The 18,995-nt window shown below is 35.3% G+C and overlaps 1 protein-coding gene across 1 annotated transcript; it reads left to right on the forward strand.

Moving 5' to 3' along the window:
• Positions 1-10,971: 10,971 nt before the first annotated feature.
• On the forward strand, positions 10,972-16,469 carry LOC113305812. Its single transcript, XM_026554812.1, has 5 exons — positions 10,972-11,203; positions 11,321-11,703; positions 11,799-12,075; positions 12,191-12,397; positions 16,075-16,469. Exons 1-5 carry the CDS (start codon positions 10,972-10,974, stop codon positions 16,467-16,469), a joined length of 1,494 nt encoding a protein of 497 aa, XP_026410597.1.
• Positions 16,470-18,995: the final 2,526 nt, after the last annotated feature.

Here is an 18,995-nt window from a genome sequence, read left to right on the forward strand (position 1 = left end):
TTTGCTGGTTTTTTAGGAAAGTGAAGAGACGACGGTTCAGGCGAGACTCCTAAACCGAGCAAACTGCTTAACCTCACACAGATGCACTGCACGGGAGTGCTTTGAGTTCGAGAGATCAATCTGTAGGACTCCGTCCTAAACCGAGTAAATGGTCGTTCCAGAGTCAATTTGGTCACAAAGAGGGAGATGGGTTTATCTGTAGGAGGGAACTGAGAATTGTGTGGGATCAATGATGATCAAGGATTGTGGATGTGTTGTGGGTTTCTGCAAAATGATGAACTGCTGAGTTCTGAAAATAAGTTTCAATCGAGAATTATTGCGTACATGAATGTTGATGTCTTTATTCATCGATTCATAACTTATTTATATTGTCAGAATAGTAAACACATTGATCCTAGTAAGCGTGACGGTTTCTTGAGTGAAAGAATGGGAAAGTGGGAGATCGTGGTAAAACCAGTTCCGTGTCGTGTGGAGACTTGGTTGATCATCTACCCACTACTTTGCTAACTCCCTCAACCACTTCCACGACTTACTCACATTTCTCATCGTGGATGAACACACGTACTGTAGGCGGCCAGACCAAAACACTAATTGATATCCCCCATGTGACGTGATTGATATCTCACGAACGTGGAGTCTGCAAAGCAGACGTGTATTTTATTAGTCAGTCGTTGACTTGACTAGACAGTGAGTCTAGGTTTTATTGAATTGAGCATGATTGACGAATGCTCAGTGATTCATGGATTAAATATTGATATTGCTTGTCTGAGCAAATATTGTAAATTTGACGAATTGTTGAATATTGAGTAATATTCGGCGGAATATTGATAGTTAGATCAATATTCAAGCAACTGAGCGAGTAGTGCTCAATTCGACAAATTATTGAATATTGATAGTTGGATCAATATTGCAAGTATTGCTTAATTCGATAAATTACTGAATATTGATAGTTGGATCAATATTAGAGCAACTGAGCAAGTATTTCTCAATTTGATAAATTATTGAATATTGATAGTTGGATCAATATTCGAGCAACTGAGCAAGTATTGCTCAATTCGGAAAATTATTTATTGGTAATGTGACCCAATAAAATATTAATTAAAATATTGGTAGCCTACCAAATATTATATAATTAATACAGATGTTGATTGTTGGGTCAATCATAAATTCATTAGTGTTCGAAATTGCTTGAAATCATGATTTGCAGAGCATTTGTTTGAAACCCTAATTTTGATCAATTATTCATTAATTGATAATTTATTGAAAATAGGCCACTGAGTGAAGGAGTGGACGGATACATGGGATGATGGATGACTATGTAATGCCCTAAGTGCTCAAGTGAGCGTGCACCAAATTCCTTTGCTGACCAGTTGGTGAAAGGATGGTTAAATACTGGTTTAATCATTTGTTATAATGGTGCTCGTCTGAGCATTAGGTGATAAAACCTAATTATGGAGAAGTGAGGGACCGACCAAGAGGGCATGAGATCGGCCCTTAGTGGTCGTGGGACCAGCTGATGGTCATTCGAGCAAATTCCAAGTTGGTTGGAAAGAGTTTGGACCCAATATGAGCAATTGAGCAAATTAGGTCAAAATTATAAGAATGTGTGGGACCGGCTCCTTGCAAGCCTTAGGGACGGCCTTGGTCGGTCAAGGAAGCATTCCCGTGTCACCATTATTTCCATGTCTCAGTCCTGAGAGTTTTGACATTTTCTGGTATGCGTTTGAGCAATATCTTGGATTTTTAGAAGAGTTCGATCTTTGACTGAAATTCTTGACTTTTGCTCGAATGAGCAAGTAGGACTTTGCTCGTTTAATCCATATTTTGAGAATATGAAACTAATAATATTTTAATATTTTTCGTGAATAGCCTAGTCGGTCATGTGACCATTTGGCTTTTTGGTTTTTCATGGTTTGAGCAATATTTGAAAAAATATGAAGAAATCAAGTTTTTTTTGCTCAAACAGAGGAGTTTTGTTAGAGCATAGCTCGGTTGAACCCACCAAGCGTTGGTATGTCAAGTTTGGTTGTCATATTTCAGTGAACCAAAATTCGTTTAAAGAGTCGCTTGATTATGTACTAGAGTCAACTTCGTATAGGTTAGCTTGAAAGTATTAGGATATGAGACATTACAAGTATCACGTGAAGACTTGAAGAAGTGAAAAAGTAAGGATCTACAACGACAACATCATCCTTCTATTTGAGGTTAGTGATATTTGAGTTGAACTGTTTCATTCCCTAACGTACTTTCAAATCGTGCATATTGAAAACATAACTGCGAAGCATGAATGATTATACTCTAGTTAGACGTAGTATTAAGGAATACAATACGAAATATAACGTTTATCTTTTGAACTTCGTATATAAGACATCGACATAATCGTTTAAATGCTATTATGATTATGTATGGGTATGAGGTGAAAATTTCATCCTAGGAAACAATGTTTTACATTCGTTTAAAGGAAGTAAATTCATGAACTTGTTTTGTGAATCGAAAGGGAAATCGCTAGGCTTATTGGTATTGTTATTCATTGCATATCTTTTGAACTACCAATATGTGTGATTAATATAACCGCTCATGACTTTTTTATGTTCTTGGTAAAACTATTCACAAGGCTTGACTTTTGTATTGGTATGACTTTTATTAGTGAAACCGATCTTAAGTAATCACCTAAGATGGTATGATCGATTTAATGTTATTGGTATGACCAACTCTAGGAAAAAGGGAACCGATCCTAGTAAGAGGTGCAACTGATAACAAGAGGGGAATCGATCATTGTAAGAGGTGCAACATGTTTCTAGATATTCGGAATCGATCCTATGAACATGTGAAACACGTTTTTAGATATTGGGAACCAATCCTATGGACATGTGCAACAAATACAAGTTACATACCATATATATATGGGAACCGATCCTAGTACCTAGTCAACCGAATATTTGGAAATCTAATGTGACTAAGTACTCACATGGAGGTAGAACCGAAACTTGTTTTGGTAGAACCGTGAAACCCATGATTGGTGATTGAGTGTTCTTAATCAATCACATAGTTCTTGGAAGTCAGATGAACCAACTCTAAACTTGTATGGAAGTGTGGCAAATCGATTCCAAGATAGTAAATATGAAAGATAATTTACTAAGTTAAGATGTCGACATACTTTGAACATGTGCAATAACGCTTATCTTTTATTGTTCAAAGATATTCCTTAATAGCTAAAGGAAAAAATCCCGGATCGAAAAATAAGTTGAGAATCTTTTAATTAAGGTTTTTAATTTTATTTTTGGAAAATGAAAATTAGTAATGTGGATTTACTAGTTGGAGATTTTCTAAGAGATTTTCGGTCAATATTTGGAAAAAGCATTTTCAGGAATTATGGAAACCGAATTTGGAAATATATTGCATATCTTGAGAATATTTTTGGTTTTGGAAATTCCTTGGTCTCCAAACTTCATTGGTCTATAAATATTGAAGTTTGCATTTCAAGCAAACTAATCCCCAGAGCCAGCAAAACTATCTAGTTGTGTTGTTACTGGTGGAGCCGCCTATTCGGATAAGAAAGTAACCTAATTAGGCGAAATCTCTTACGGTCGCTCAGTTTAAAGTCTTCTTTGGGATTGAGAAGCTCTATTAGTACCGTTGGTGGGAAACTAGATAATTGCGGTTTATTACTAGTTTTCAATTGATTTGATTGACTAAAGGTTGTTTAACTTTGATTGCACCTGGTTTGTTTATGCTTGAGAATCTTCTCTTCTGATATAAGATTCAATCAAACTAGATCGAAGTTTCGACGGGGATCTTTAGACTGTTTGTAGATCTAAATACGTCTTGTGATAATCCATTTTCAACAGACTCCGTTCTGTGTGTGATTGATCACAAGAGATTCAAGTTGATTGTGTGCAGGTGTTTATTGAAGATCTAAGAAGATTTGAAGACGAAGAAGATTTCTGATTTGGGTTCATAATCTTTGGTGTGCACAATACTTGTTTCGATTAAAGAGGATCCAACTATAATCGGTTTATCCTTGTGGTAGATTGGATTGATTAGTTGAGTAGATCGGCATCAATACAATATTTTGTGATTCAAAGTATTGATTGCAAAATCTAGACAATTACTTTGGTAGTTGTTATTAGATATATATAAGGACCTGACAAAGGAGTTTATTGGGATAAACGGAAGAGCCTTTTGTCGAAATCACATCACTTGGTTGAAAAGAGTTGTTACCAAACAGATTTTTTGTTCCTTTACTGTTTGTAATACGAACCAAAGGAATTGTTCCAAGTACGTGACTTATTACAAGTTGGAGGCGTGGGAATACAGACGGAACTAGGTGAACTATAGGTTTAGTTGCTTGGTCTCAACTATACGAAGTTAGTTTGATTTTGTATAGCGGCTTAATCCTGAGAGTATTCAATTATGGACAAGGTATTGGGGTTTTTATGCATTTAAGGTTTCCTCGTTAACAAGATCTTGCTGTGTCTTTTACTTTTCAATTTCCGTAATTATAATTGTTTTTATTATAATTAGAAGTAAAATAAACAAACGTTAATTCCTATTTACTTGATAGTAATCCTATTGTGTTTGGTTAAGTCCGAATCTTTTATCAAGTAAACATACTTCGTTGTTGTATTGTCTCGATCTCGTATCCATAGACGATCACACGAAGTGTTAACCGATTAGTTGTATTGTCTCGACTCAGTCCATAGACAATCACTTTCGGAGAAAGGACTTATAGGTGGAAATTTTTTAGATTGAGGTATATTTGGGTACCCTCGTCTTTTCAAGTTTCGTGTGATGAGGGTAATAATAATTATGAAAAAAAGGGATTGCAAGGTGTGGGACCGGCCACGGCTAGGGCATGGGAGGCCGACTAGGTAACCCGGTCCCGCAACACCTTTCCATGTTTTTATTATTTTTCATGAAACCGTGAAAATATGGAGAAACCGTGAGTTTTGCTCAAACAAGGAAAGTTGCTTGAATGAAGGAGTTTTCATGAGTATCAAATGAGAATAATGGGATGAGAGTTGACGAAGAACTTGAATTTGTGTAAATGGAAGAAAAATCCTAATTAATGTTTTTGTAACCGAAGAGGAGAATTAGTGCAAGAACGGGTCTCAACCGTTGGATTATGCTTAAAAGGTGGCTTCGCTCTCAGCTACAATTTATGTTTGGAACTTTTGGAAGAATAAGAGTCTTCGATGACTTAAGAAGACCCATTCAAAGCCGTCGGATTTTGAAAAAAACATTTGTTTTTGTAAGATAAATGAATTAGGACAAAACTGCGAATATATATATCAAAGAGTCTTTCTTCTATCATAAAATTGAAATATTTGTAATCAATTAAATCATTATATTGCAGATAACTTCAAGACATGCATCAAAGATATACTGGCACATGGTGGATAACTCTTACTTCGGCAGCTCTGACGATGTAAACTTTCTTTTCTGTAGTAGATTTAAAACTCTCAAAATCATAAATGAAATGTATTAAAACTAGAGGTTTGTTCTAAAATTAAATTACAGGTAAATAGGCTCATGGATATAGTGGAGGCCTCATTCATCGAACACTTTACCAAGTCCAATAGTAGTGAAGGCACGAACATCTTGAGATCGAAAAACAAAAAAGAAAGACATGTTACAACATTTTCCTCTGGTAAACGCGATTCACAACAACAATATAACTAGTTTCTATCAAATGAAAATTCCTTGGTTACATCTTCTTCTTCTTTTTTTGCCTAAAATTTTCTCTATTGCAGGGTGCTTTTTGCTATCAAGTCTTGAGTGATATCACCGTCTAACGGTTCATCCGAATTGTGTAAATATATGTTATATGTTGATCGAAGTTAAATTTATTTATAAGTTAATAAGATATTAATTAATAATTATTAATTAAAAAAGGTGTGGGAGCTCAACTTGTTGCGAGACTCCCAACCAGTTTCTTGTAAAACTCTAATTTTCTAATAAAAGTCCCTGAGACATCTTTTAATATATAAATTTATAATTATTAATTTATCGGTTAATTAATATCTCGTTTAATTAATAAATTCGGTGGTCCCAACAACATTAATTCATGGAGTTTCCACTGTATTTGGTTTCAAACAAAGGATGGAGTTAGGATACATAGAAGTCTTTTTATCGAGTATAGTTCTTGCAACAGTTGCACTTACATGTGTACTTGCTAATATGAACATGGAAATGGATAAAACCACCAAGAAGTACAAAGAGATAACGAAACTACTTCCTCTTGGTCTAGTTTCTGTACGATATTATATTACAACCCATTGCATTTATGTTAGGATACGGTTTTCTTAACTAGCTAGTATTAATTTCTTATCTTATGTGCAAGATATACTTCTCATAACAATTTGTCCATTTAACATTGTATACCGATCTAGTCGAATTTTCCTATTGCGAACTGCACTTCGCGCTATGAACGCTTCACTTTACAAGGTAATTATATAAATAATTTTCTTTGGGTAAAACTTAAACACAATAATATTTTTTTTTGGACCCTTTTTTTTCTGAGCCTAGGGAGGTTGACCACCCCACCTTACCTAAAAGATGACCCTATATATAAGAGCAACAAAAAGAAAAGAAAAAAACACAGATTAAGGCCTTCCACAAGTTTGCATAGAAAGTGGACAAGAAAACAGAGACGACCAACACCTGTTTGACAAAAAACCACAATAACTTATCTTTTTTTGGACTCTAACATCCCAAAAGGAACCAGTAATTTGATGGATAAAACTTCGACCAGTTCTGGTTCTCCAAAATAATCTATTGCTCACCCCATCCTTGAGGACTCATCATTTCCTAATGATCGATTATCGACTTGCCTGTTATAGCATAATTCGGTCAAACTCACAACTGTTGGTATTTCAATCATGTTTTCAGTGTTAGTTACACAAGATTATATATTGATTTATAGTCCATTAAATTCAGTCTCAAACTAGGATTAGAGCATGGTAGTTAAATATCATAATTCACCAATCTACCCTTGAATATTGAAGGTTGAAGAACAACAAAAATATCTACGAGGACTTCATAAACAAAGATACGTGAAGACTGGCTATGCTATTTAGTCATCATTTTTACCATTCTACTAAGGCTATATATGTCGTATGACTTTAGTATTATAATAATCGATGGCAAAACTTCAGCCGTTTTGGATTTTCCAAAATAATCTATTGCTCACCCCATCCTTGAGAATTCATCATTACCTAATGATTTATCCGATTAATTCGTTCCCGTATGAAGTCTTGGCTTAACCGCTTGACCAGGTTGTTTCTTACAGATGACTTGACCAGTTAGTTTTTCAAAGATGACTTAATCAACTCAACAGTAGCAATACTTAGATTTACACATCCAATATGTCACATAAGGGATATTTACTAGGGTTTTGGTCTGGCGGGTCTACAATATGTGCGGTGTGCAAGACACCCATGACTAGAAAGTAACTAAGTCATGTAATCTACTGAAGAGGTGAGGGAAGTAGTAAGCGTGTAACTTTCGGTCTTCTCTGACATTGTGGACGTGACTTCACCACGTTCTTCATAGTCTCTAGTCTTCCACTACTCCATAACTTCCACTTCTTACGAGATCATTGTGGACAACTACAACCATAAATTGATTACTCACCCTATTCACAAATCATCTCAGACTTACCAAAGCTTTCTCTCGGTCACACAGAGAACCATTCACACACAATGGTTCAACAACATCACACTTGAAAGTAGATCACACTTTAATATCAGTACTTTCTCTGCCTCCCTCCCTAAAATCAACCCTTCACCTCCTTTGTGTCCGAAGATACTCGAGTGACCATTTCTTAGTTTAGGCTAGTCTTATATGATTTTGGTCTCTCATATTCATTAATTACTTCCATTTATCCCTAACTTTTCACTGTACAATATTGTTTTTAACCTAAAACACCTCTATCTATGGTGTCTCCTTCTTTGTGTTTTGTTTTTAATTTCATATATATCTTAGCTCGATTGCCTTCATTTTCTTCCATGTTGTACTATTTCTAATCATTTTTGTTGTAAATTGAACTTATCAATTTCATTTATCATGGAAGTTCGGTTCGAAAAACTGAAAAAAACCAACCGAAAATAGTAAAACATACGGTGGTTATATAAAACCATGACCGACAACAACCGCTGGATGGCTCATATTTGGGTTTTTCCCGTCGCTTTTGGAGGTATGGTCGGTGGATTCCGGTAAGGTATGTTCATCCGGCAGTCCACCAAAATGAAAGTTAGTAAAACCAAGAGATGACGTCAAGGAGTAGGGTAGTCCTGTAATTAGAGTTGCACATGGGTCGGGCGGGTCAGGTTTTAGCTAATACCAACCCAACTATAGCGTGTTTTTATTTTCATAACCACCCCAGCACCCACAAACATCGGGCGGGTTTTTGACCCACCCGCTACGGGTCGGTCGTGTTCGATTTTAAACCCGCTTCAGTTTGTAGTTCAATATTTTCGACAAGTTTTTCACCTGTAGTGTTTATATCTGTACGTGCTTTATATTCAATGATCATTCACACGCACTTGTTTTAAAGTTTAAACATACTTCTTACTTAAGGATAAGACTGGGGACAGTTCTCGGAATGAGTTGCGCTTTGAGGATCGACGACTAACTCGGGCGAAAATTTTCTTCTTAGTTCTCGTTTTCAGTGCGTTTTCTAAATTCTTCAGGTGATTATTGTTGATTAATTCTTACATCTTAATGGTTTTGAGTGTAACTTTAGGTGTTTTTTCATGATTAATTTACCTGAAAACCCTGATAAATTTGGTAGTAACTTTGGAGTAAGGATGAATAAATCTAATTTTGGATCTACTTCTGGTGATGGAAAAGATCAATTGGAAGATATTTTAAGTGAACCACCATTGTTATATATATTTGATGAAGATATTGATGAAAGTTTAAGTGAATGGAAGTTTAGTTTAATTGGAAGATTGGATTTCGTCAAAATGAAATTTGCTGCTGCTGAAGTCTCACTCGGAAATCAATGAAAGCTTACATATACTTGTAAATTGATTCCTCTTGGAAAAGGTTTTTTCACAATTAAATTGAATAATGAAGTTGATATGAAATATGTTTGGTATGGTTATTGGATGGTTGAAACTCAGGTTTTGAATAATTTTAATCCAACTGCTCAAAAATCGACTACTGCCTTTGTTTGGATTCACTTTCTTGGTCTATGGATTGAATATTAGAAAGAAAAAATTATCATTGAATTAGGTGAAAGATTTGGCAGAGATATTAAGGTAGATGAAACTACTTTGAGAAGAGAGGTAGGCTACTATGTTAGTGTTTTAGTATAAGTTGATCTTTCAAGACACATTCCAAATCAAATTTTGGTAAAAACAAAGTATGTCAGTTTTATGCAAGATGTTTCAATTCCTCAAATTCCTAAATTTTGTAGCAAATGTAAGGTGGTAGGTCACTTGATTACTGAATGTAGAGCAAACAAAGACAATGTTCAGGCTGGTAAGGAGAAAATTCATAGAACAAGAAAACAATGGAAACCTAAAGTTGTTGGGTTTGATATTTGTTTTACTAATGAAGAAAAAACATTGCAACACTAAGTTGATGACCTTCTTTTTAATGAAGATGAAACAATGGATGTTATTGTTCCTCCAATACTGCATTCAGGAGAGCAGCTTGATAGTCTTTTAGATAAGCAATTTACTCTTGACATTCAAAAGGATTTTCCATCACTATCAGCTGAAAAATTACTAAATGTGGCATCTGTTACATTCTCTGTTCTAGCTAATGATCAAGAAAAAATTCTTCTAATACTATTGGTAAAGAAGTGGTGAAGGAGATTATTACACATTCAGGTGGTGAAAAACTGGTTAATTCAAATTTTGAGAGATGTGGCTGAAGAGTTGCAAGGAAGTAGTAGTTCTTCTGCAAATGATAATGGAAATATTAGAGGGATTGGGAAAAATGTAAGAGGTAAAAATAGTAAACCAAATCCTAATGTACTTACCAGAAAGCAAGATGCTTCAGTTAATTCAGTTAACCCAAAAGGAATGAGAAGTCCTTCTACTTCTCAATTTAATCCTTCTCAATGAAAGTTCTCTTCTGAAATATTAGGGGCTTAAAAAGATTGAGAACCAAAGAAAAGTTAAGAAGTTTAGTTAATCAATTTTGTCCTGCTTTGATATGGATAGCTGATCCAAAAGTTAATATTAATGGAAGTTCTATCGGAAGTTTAAAATTACCAGGTATGTGTAAACAACTTATTCATAACTCAATCAATAGTGAGAAGGCAAATATTTGTTATTTTGGCATATTTCTTTAGCTGCCCCAACTGTTGTTTCTACAACTAAACAAGCTATTACTGTGGCAATTGGAGATGTATTAGTCACTGGTGTGCATGCAGATTGCTTGACTATCAATAGAAGGGGACTTTCGGAGGAATTGATAGAAATTAGTGAAAAGGATTGTCCTAGGTTAGTAATTGGGGACTTTAATGTGGTACTTGATGTTGATGAGAAGAAAGGAGGGAGAAGACTATTAAGAGTATCCATACAAGATTCCAGAGAATGTTTAGATTTATGCAAGTTAATGCAAGCTTGAGGAACTGGAATTCAATTTTCTTGGTGTAACAATAAAGTTGGGAAAAAAAGAATTTTGTGTGACTTAGATAAAGCATTCATCAATGTCAAATGGCTGCAAATATATGAAGGTTGGAGTAAGAGGAGTATCTGATCATGGAGCATCACTTGGTTATGTGGTATTATTCCAAAACCTTCAAATATTCCATTTAAGTATCACAGTGTATGGACAACTCATCCTGAATTCTTAAATTTGGTTAAACAATCTTGGGATGAAGAATGTGAAGGCAACCCAACTTTTCAATTTATTCATAAGCTCAAGAGATTCAAATGCATAGTGAAACAATGGAATTGGAATGTTTTTGGTGATCTCAAGAAGAAAGTTACATAAACTGAAGAAGATGTGATGAATGCATCTTTATTATCTGATTCTGATCCTGAAAATATTGAATTGTTGGATATGCTTGTTACAGCCAGAGGAAAGCATGAAATAGCTTCTCAACAATATAATACTTTGATGCAAGCTAAATCAAGAGTTAAATGGGTAAAGGGTGGAGGTGCAAATACTGTTTTTTTCCATGCAAATATGAGAGTAAGACAAGCTCAAAATGTAGTTTCTGAGATAGAAGATAATGATGGTAATGTGGTCACTGATCAAAAGTTGATAGCTAATATTTTAGTGGAACATTTTTAAAACAAATTTAAGAAGCAACCTGTCAACCTTGACACTGAAATTTTTGAGGTAATTCCAAAAGTACTTACCGAAGAAGATAATGTTATGATGGATGCAGTTCCTTCATGCATGGAGATTAAAAATGTTGTTTTTGGTATGGATGCTAATAGCTCTCCTGGTCCAGATGGATTCCCTAGAAGTATTTATAAATTTGCTTGGGATGTTGTGGGACAAGATTTGGTAGGTGCTATACAGTATTGCTGGAGATGCAGATTCATTCCAAAGGGGCTAAACTCAAATTTTCTATTTCTCTTACCAAAAGTGAAAGGTGCAAAAAAAGCTGATCAATTTAGACCAATTGGATTGGCTAACTTCAGTTTTAAAGTGATTACTAGAATTGTCACTACAAGACTAAGCAGCTTAGTGACTAAACTAGTATCATGTCAGCAAGGTGCATTTATAAAGGTAAAACAATTCATGAATTGGCTTCTGAATTGATAAATGAGATGAACATAAAAAGAAGAGGTGGTAATGTGGGATTGAAATTGGATATTTCTCAGGCTTATGATTCATTGAGATGGGAGTTTCTTTTTGAGGTACTAAGCAGATTTGGATTCTCAGAAGAGGGGATAAATTGGTTGAGAATTTTATTCATTTCAGCAAAAATATCAGCGCTAGTAAATGGAGGTCCTTGTGGTTTTGTTGGATTCAGTAGAGGGTTGAGACAAGGAGACCCACTTTCTCCCATTCTTTTTGTGATTGCTGAAGAAGTTTTGAGTAGAAATTTAACTCAAATGGTGCAAGAAGGAAAAATTCAGGCAGTGGTGCAAAGAAATGGTGTTCAACCTTCTCATTTACTATTTGCAGATGACATCTTTGTGTTTTGCAGTGGCCATAAAAGATTTTTGGATAAGTGAATGGATTTATTGCTCAACTATCAAAAATGCTTCAGGACAAGTAATCAATAAACGAAAAAGTAAGTGCTTTATTGGAGGAACAACTGATGTCAGAAGGAAAAGCATTGCTGAACATCTGCAAATGGAACTTTATGAATTTCCTGATAAATATCTTGGAGTGATCCTCAATCCTGGAAGAGTGAAAGTTCATCAAGTTTGGGGGATATTGGAGATGATGCAGGATATGTTGGCTAGTTGGAAAGGTACACTACTTGCATTCCCTTCTAGACTTACATTAGTTAAATTTGTGTTAAGCAGCTATCCTATTTTTACAATGTCAGTATATAAATGGCCTAAAGTGGTGATAAAAGAATGTGAGTGTAGCGCCCCCAAAGCTAGCAACTGACTAATCCAAGAGATTATCTAATTAAAGAGGCACTACGAATCTAATTTAAATACTTAAAAATTCAATTAAGAAATCGTCTACAAAACTTGATCCAAAACTAGCCCCGCTCAGAAATACATATATATATATATATACAAGAACTTCTCTAAAATGATACATATACAATAGTCATTAGGTTTACAGATACAATATGCAATATAATAAACATAGTAGAAGTTATCCAACTAATGAAATCAACTCTTCGAAGCTTCCGCTGCGCAACTCTGATATGTCTCTGAAACTGAAAGTGAGAATGGGTGAGCACATCATCCCTAAAAGGGGTGCCCCGCAGGAATAACATTTAACTTTCAAGTAATTATTGAAAATGATTTGAAAACAATTCATGTTTTCCCTAGACTTTAAAGTGCAATCAATTTCACATAGGTAAACAACCATGTATATGGAACTAACTCCTTCCAAACAATATATAATAATGGTGACTCGTCCCGCACCTTGATAGCTATATGGTGACTCGTCCTGCACCTAGTGATTGCATAAAAGCTCGAATTCATGTAGATATAAATGAAGGAGCAGTATCCTATATACCACAGATGGAAATTATCATTTCCCAAACAATTCATAAATACAAACAAAGCATTACAATTCCTTTCCAAGCAATGGAAAGATTAAAAGAAATAACAAAACTTTCTTAAATCAAAGTTAAACAATGCAGGGAAAGCACAACCAAACAATGCATGAATTTGTTAAACATAAACTTTGGTAAAAGAAAACAACAATAATCACAACAGAGTTAAAAGTATTTCCACCTCTTTTGATGACAAACCACGCCTACCTCGAGATCCGCGATCCACTGGTTCATCCTTTGAATCGATCGTTGTTAATAGACTAACTGCTAATCACACAGCACTTTAAGAATCTAGCCAAAAGGCTCACACAAGAATCATACAAGTCTTTCTAATGATTCTAGGCCCATTTAAGGTTCTACATATTTTATTTATCCATCTTTAGCATAGATGAAGTTTACTAATTGAATTGGGCTGATTCTATGGTCCATAACTAAGCCTTTTGAATATCTAAGACTCTGCTGAAGGAACCAAAGGTCAACTCATACCACAAGTGGTCCAAAACATCTAATTAAAGAAACTGTCCCTAAGCCCAAGTCCACTAAACAAGCCCATTAAACTAAGGTCCAATATATCTAAGTCAACTGACGGTCACTAACTGTCAACATGTCAACAAACAGTCAAAGGTCAGCGTCCAGGGTCAATAATCAAGGTCAGGTCAATTGTCTAACTCGGTCAACTGAGTCTACTCAGGTCAAAATAGGGAACTCAATGAGTCACAACGATTCAACTCAGTCAGACTAACTGAGTCAGCTAAATATTCTAGTCAGACCTTTGTCTGACAGTTCAACACAAGGCCTAAACTTAAACTATTACAGCCTCTGTTCGTACCACATATACTTCTTCTTTATCATTTAAACTTCAATTCAAAAATGTAAACAAACTTCAAACTTCAATTACAATTACAAACTAGGCTTACCTGCAACTGCAGTTCCAAGCTTTCACAGGAACACTATCTACAATTCTATTATCACTATCAAACTAAGCTCAATCTCAGATCAATCCACTCATATAAACCCTTTCACTGTAACCACACAACATAATTCAATTCATTTATCATCAGTTGCATTCCCAACTGCAGCTATCTTTAACTGTACCTCATATCACCCACCAGTTCAAATAGACTCAGTCTCTCCCAATATCATGACCACTGACTCAATCATGGTTAAATCTTCTCATATACCATAACCTACTGAACATCACCACAACTAATTTAGTCATGAAGTTACAATTCCAGCACCTACCAACTCTTCTGCAAAACAGATCAACCTCAGTTACATAATTAAACAACCTCGAACACATGCATTTCCAGACCTCCACCGTTTCTCCATGAACACCAACACCATCAACTCATACTCCCAATTGCATCTACAATTACTTGTACTAAATCATAATCACCAGCAACTCTAATTCAGGAAATTCTTTAACATTCAGTACACCAAACTACTTGCAATACCCACTTAAGGTTTAGTTCATACACTTCAATTCCATTCCATAACCCCCATTCATCTTCAGAGACGACACCACCATTTCCAATTACCACTACCAGTTCAAGCATACACAACCTAGTCCACTGTACCTGTAATTCAATTATACTGCCACTTCAATTGACATCATACTCAATCCAATAACCACAGTTACTCATACCCATCTCTTGAAATCACTAATTCATACAAACCATAACAATAACAGCATCAACACCTTCCTTAAGCTCAATTCCTCAATTCAGATACACATAATTTCAGCCCAAGTAACTCTGCATATCAATTACCCATTCTAAAACAATCTCAATTCTTGCATCTCAATCTAAATCCAACTAACAATCACACAAATTCAACATAGAAAACAAATAGCTTTACTAGATTCAATGGGAAGAACAATTACCTCAAACAGTGACTTCAACCTCTTCTCCTCCAATTGTGATTCAACCCATGAACCTTAAATTCAGAGACCAATTCTCACAAATCTTATATCTGCTTCAAATTCATTCACCACCAGTTCATCTCCTCTGATTTATTTTCCTCGACTTCATGAGTTCAATAAATCCCAGCAACACTTTTAAACTCTTCTTCTAAATTTTCTTTGAAACTATCATGGACCCCAATTCATTTCCCAATCTTTGTTTCTCTGATTCAAACATATCTTTAATTTCTTCCTTAAACAACTTCAATCTAACAAACCCATCAACTGACTCCATTTAATTCTTCTTAATCATCACCTAATTGAACTCAAATTCGATTATCTGGGAAACCCTAATTTAATCACTGAGAAACCCTAACTCTTGATTCATCTATCAGAACGACTCTACCGCTTCAATTAAACATCAACCCAATTGTTCTTCATCTGCAAACCACTCGATTTGCATCTTAATTCGCAACAACATAAAGTCTAGACATAAATCTCTAATTTATGTTTTTCTGATTTAACACCACTCTCATCTCTTCACCAACGGCAGCGGCATCCTCTTGTTCATCTTCTCTAAATCATCGGTTGTATCCCTCTCTCAAACCAACTCTCAAACACTCGCTGAAAAAGAAGAACAGGGGAAGAAAGAAAAGAGAAGAAGAAGGAGAAGAAATAAGAATAAGAATAAGAATGAAGAAGAAGGTGATATACGAGCTTATCTACTCGGTTGGGATAAGACTGGAAAAATTGCTAAAGGAACCCATCCAAACGATAAGGGAAGCCAAAACGTGTCCTTGTTGCATCAAAAGCGTTTTCCGGAAATGACGATTTTACCCTTCGTACGAAACTGACGATATCATCTTCTACCGGTATCCGAACGACACGTTCAAGTAGTCCATTCTGCGTAACTTTTCGAGATATGTTCAACGGTACTAGTTTCGTATCCCGATTGTTATTAGATTAATTTCTATTAATTTAGTATCTCGCTAACTAATCGAGTCATTAGCGGCTAATTCGTCAATTAACTGGTCTAATAGCGTTGACGAGCTTGAGGGTCCTTACAGTGAGAAAATAATTAGGAATTTCTTATGGACTGAGGACCCTGCTACAAAAAAGTTAGTCACGGTAAAGTGTGAAGAGGTTAATGCTCATATTTCAGATGGAGGTTTGGGAATTAGAAGATTGGAGGTGGTGAATAACGCCTTATTAATGAAGCTGACATGGAGGATCATGACTGAGGATGAGGAGTGGACAAGATTCATGAGGGATAAATTCATGAACAAGAAAGGAGAATGGACTAAATCATATAAACAATCCTCAATTTGGTCTGGTTTAAAATGGGTAATTCAAGATGTAGATGATGGATCCAGATGGATGGTGGGGAATGGAAGAAGCATTTAAGTTTGGACTGATAAGTGGATGTTTGAATATTCATTAATTGAGAAGTATCCAGATAATGATTTTATACAACAACACAAAGAATGGAAAGTTGAACAGCTCATATGTGATGGTAAATGGAAAATTCCCAGTGCATTACTTCAGTTTTTTTAATATGGAAGACTTACCTCATCTTGGTGATGATGCTGATAGAAGGATTTGGACTGCAGATATAACTGGAAATTTTTCAGTAGCCAATGCAGCTCAACAAATCATAACTAAATACCATGTAGCTGCATGGTCCAAAAAGGTATGAGATCCTTGTATTCATCCATATACTTCTTTGAATGTTTGGAAAATTCTTATAGGAGCTTGTGCCACAAAAGAAACTGTTAGAAAAAAAGGTTTTAGCACTGTCTCCAAATGCTAATTGTGTGGGAGTGATCAAGATAATATGGATGATATATTATGGAAATGTGCGTTTAGTGAAAAAATATGACATTGGTTATGTGGGATCTTTCAATTCTTAATTCCTTCAAACTTTGAGGAACTACTGAAGTTAGTGAAGCATAAAAGTCCTGTAATTAAACATGTATGGCTAATTAGTGCATTTACTGACATGGTGGAGATCTGGTTCAGTAGAAATACAAAAATGTTTGAAGATCAAGATCCAAATTGTGTGCAAGTAAAATGCAAGGTTTTAAGTTTCACTAAGGAATGTAGTATCAGACTGAAGGGGAAGAGATGGAATGGCTTATATGACTTTCAAGTACTCTCTGTTTTTGGAATAACTGATATTCCAGTGAATTGTACTGTAGTGATGGAATGCTTCTTCAAATTTCCTAAGGTGAATCAAATCTTAATTTGTTGTGATGGTGCTGCAAAAGGGAATCCAGGGCAAGCTGGAGTTGGATGTATTGGCAGAGATCATGAAGGGAGATGTGTTGGTGCTATTTCAGGAGGTCTTGGAATTGCCACAAATTATGTACTTGAGGTAATGGCTTTGATCATAGCATGGGAACAGGCAATAAAAAAGATTTCTTGGACGTGTGTTTTAGTCTTGATTCAAAGGCAGTGATATTAGCCTTCACATCGGGAAGGGTACCTTGGATAGTGCTCACTAGATGGCAGGCAATAAAGAAGAATCTGAACAATATATCTTTTAGACATTTATATAGAGAAATAAATTTCCCAGCTGATAAATTGGACAAGAAGGGAGCTTTACTGAGAAGGGCAGAGTGTATATACTATAATTATAAACCTGTCTTCTTAGGTGCATTAGAAAGGGAAGATGGTTCTTACTTCAGATTTTAGCTTTGTGAATTTTTTTTCTCAGTTTTAGTTTGGGTGAGACAGTCTGGGCCTGTCTAGACTGTTTTTTATTTTTTGATGTTTCATTCCTATTGTCTGGGCTTGTCTAGACAAATAGTCCTCTTGTAAAACTTTGGTGTTGGGCTTTAGTAATAAAATTATGTGAAAACTACAGCCACACCCATTTTCTAGATTTTGGACACTATGAAACCCACCGACAAAAAAGTTCAGGCGCGCACCCATTTCTTCGGTCAAAATTATTCCTAAACCCAAAAATTTTTATAATTTTGTTTCCGTTCTCTCTTTGTGTCTCTTCTTCTTCTTCTTCTTCTTCTTCCTCTTCTCGATTTGTCCTCTCGATTTCTTCTCAGAAAAATCAATTCATTATAAGCAAATCGATGAGTTCTGCTGACGAATTAAGAAGAAGTGAAGGAGAATTAAAGGGTTTTGTTTGAATCTGAGAAAAGAATAAGGAAGAAAAGCAGTTGTTGCTGCTGTTGAATCTGAATCGAGAGAAAAAGGGGTTGATTTGATGGTATGGGTGTTAATTTGAAAGATGCAGATGAAGATAATATTGTTAATTATCAATTTAAGATGAAGAAGAGAATTAGTGGAGATTAGCACTACAATTTAATTGGAGATTTGATGAAATTGAATTAACAGAGAGAAGTTGATGGTTTGATTTGTGATGGGTTCTGTTGATTTTTTGAAGATTCAAGAAGGAATATGTGATAGAGAAGGAAATTAGGGTTTGCAGCTATAACAAATGGGTTTCCATCAACTTCAAAGGTTTATGAAAGTTATGAACAGCTTCTTGATGACCCGAATATTGATGCCGTTTATGTTCCACTTCCTACTAGTTTACGTTTAGAGTGGGCTGTCAAAGTTGCTGAGAAGAAACATTTGTTGTTGGAAAAACCAGTAGCTTTGAATGTGGATGAGTTTGATGTTATTGTCAAAGCTTGTGAAAATAATGGTGTTCAGTTCATGGATGGTACTATGTAAATGCACAATCCAACGACTTTGAAAATGAGAGAGTTTCTGGATGATTCTCAAAAGTTTGGTGAACTGAGATTTGTAAGTATTTTTCCAATACTCTCAAATATTATAAGTTTGTTCTATTTTGTTCTAGGATAGGAATCATAGGATCACTATTGCACTATACTATATCACATAGTTGCTTTGTTGTGCTGAAAATGGATCACGTTTGACATAAGTTGTATTTTTTAAGTTTTTTTC

This window comes from Papaver somniferum, chromosome 8 (genome assembly GCF_003573695.1).
Source record: "Papaver somniferum cultivar HN1 chromosome 8, ASM357369v1, whole genome shotgun sequence".
NCBI lineage: Eukaryota > Viridiplantae > Streptophyta > Magnoliopsida > Ranunculales > Papaveraceae > Papaver > Papaver somniferum.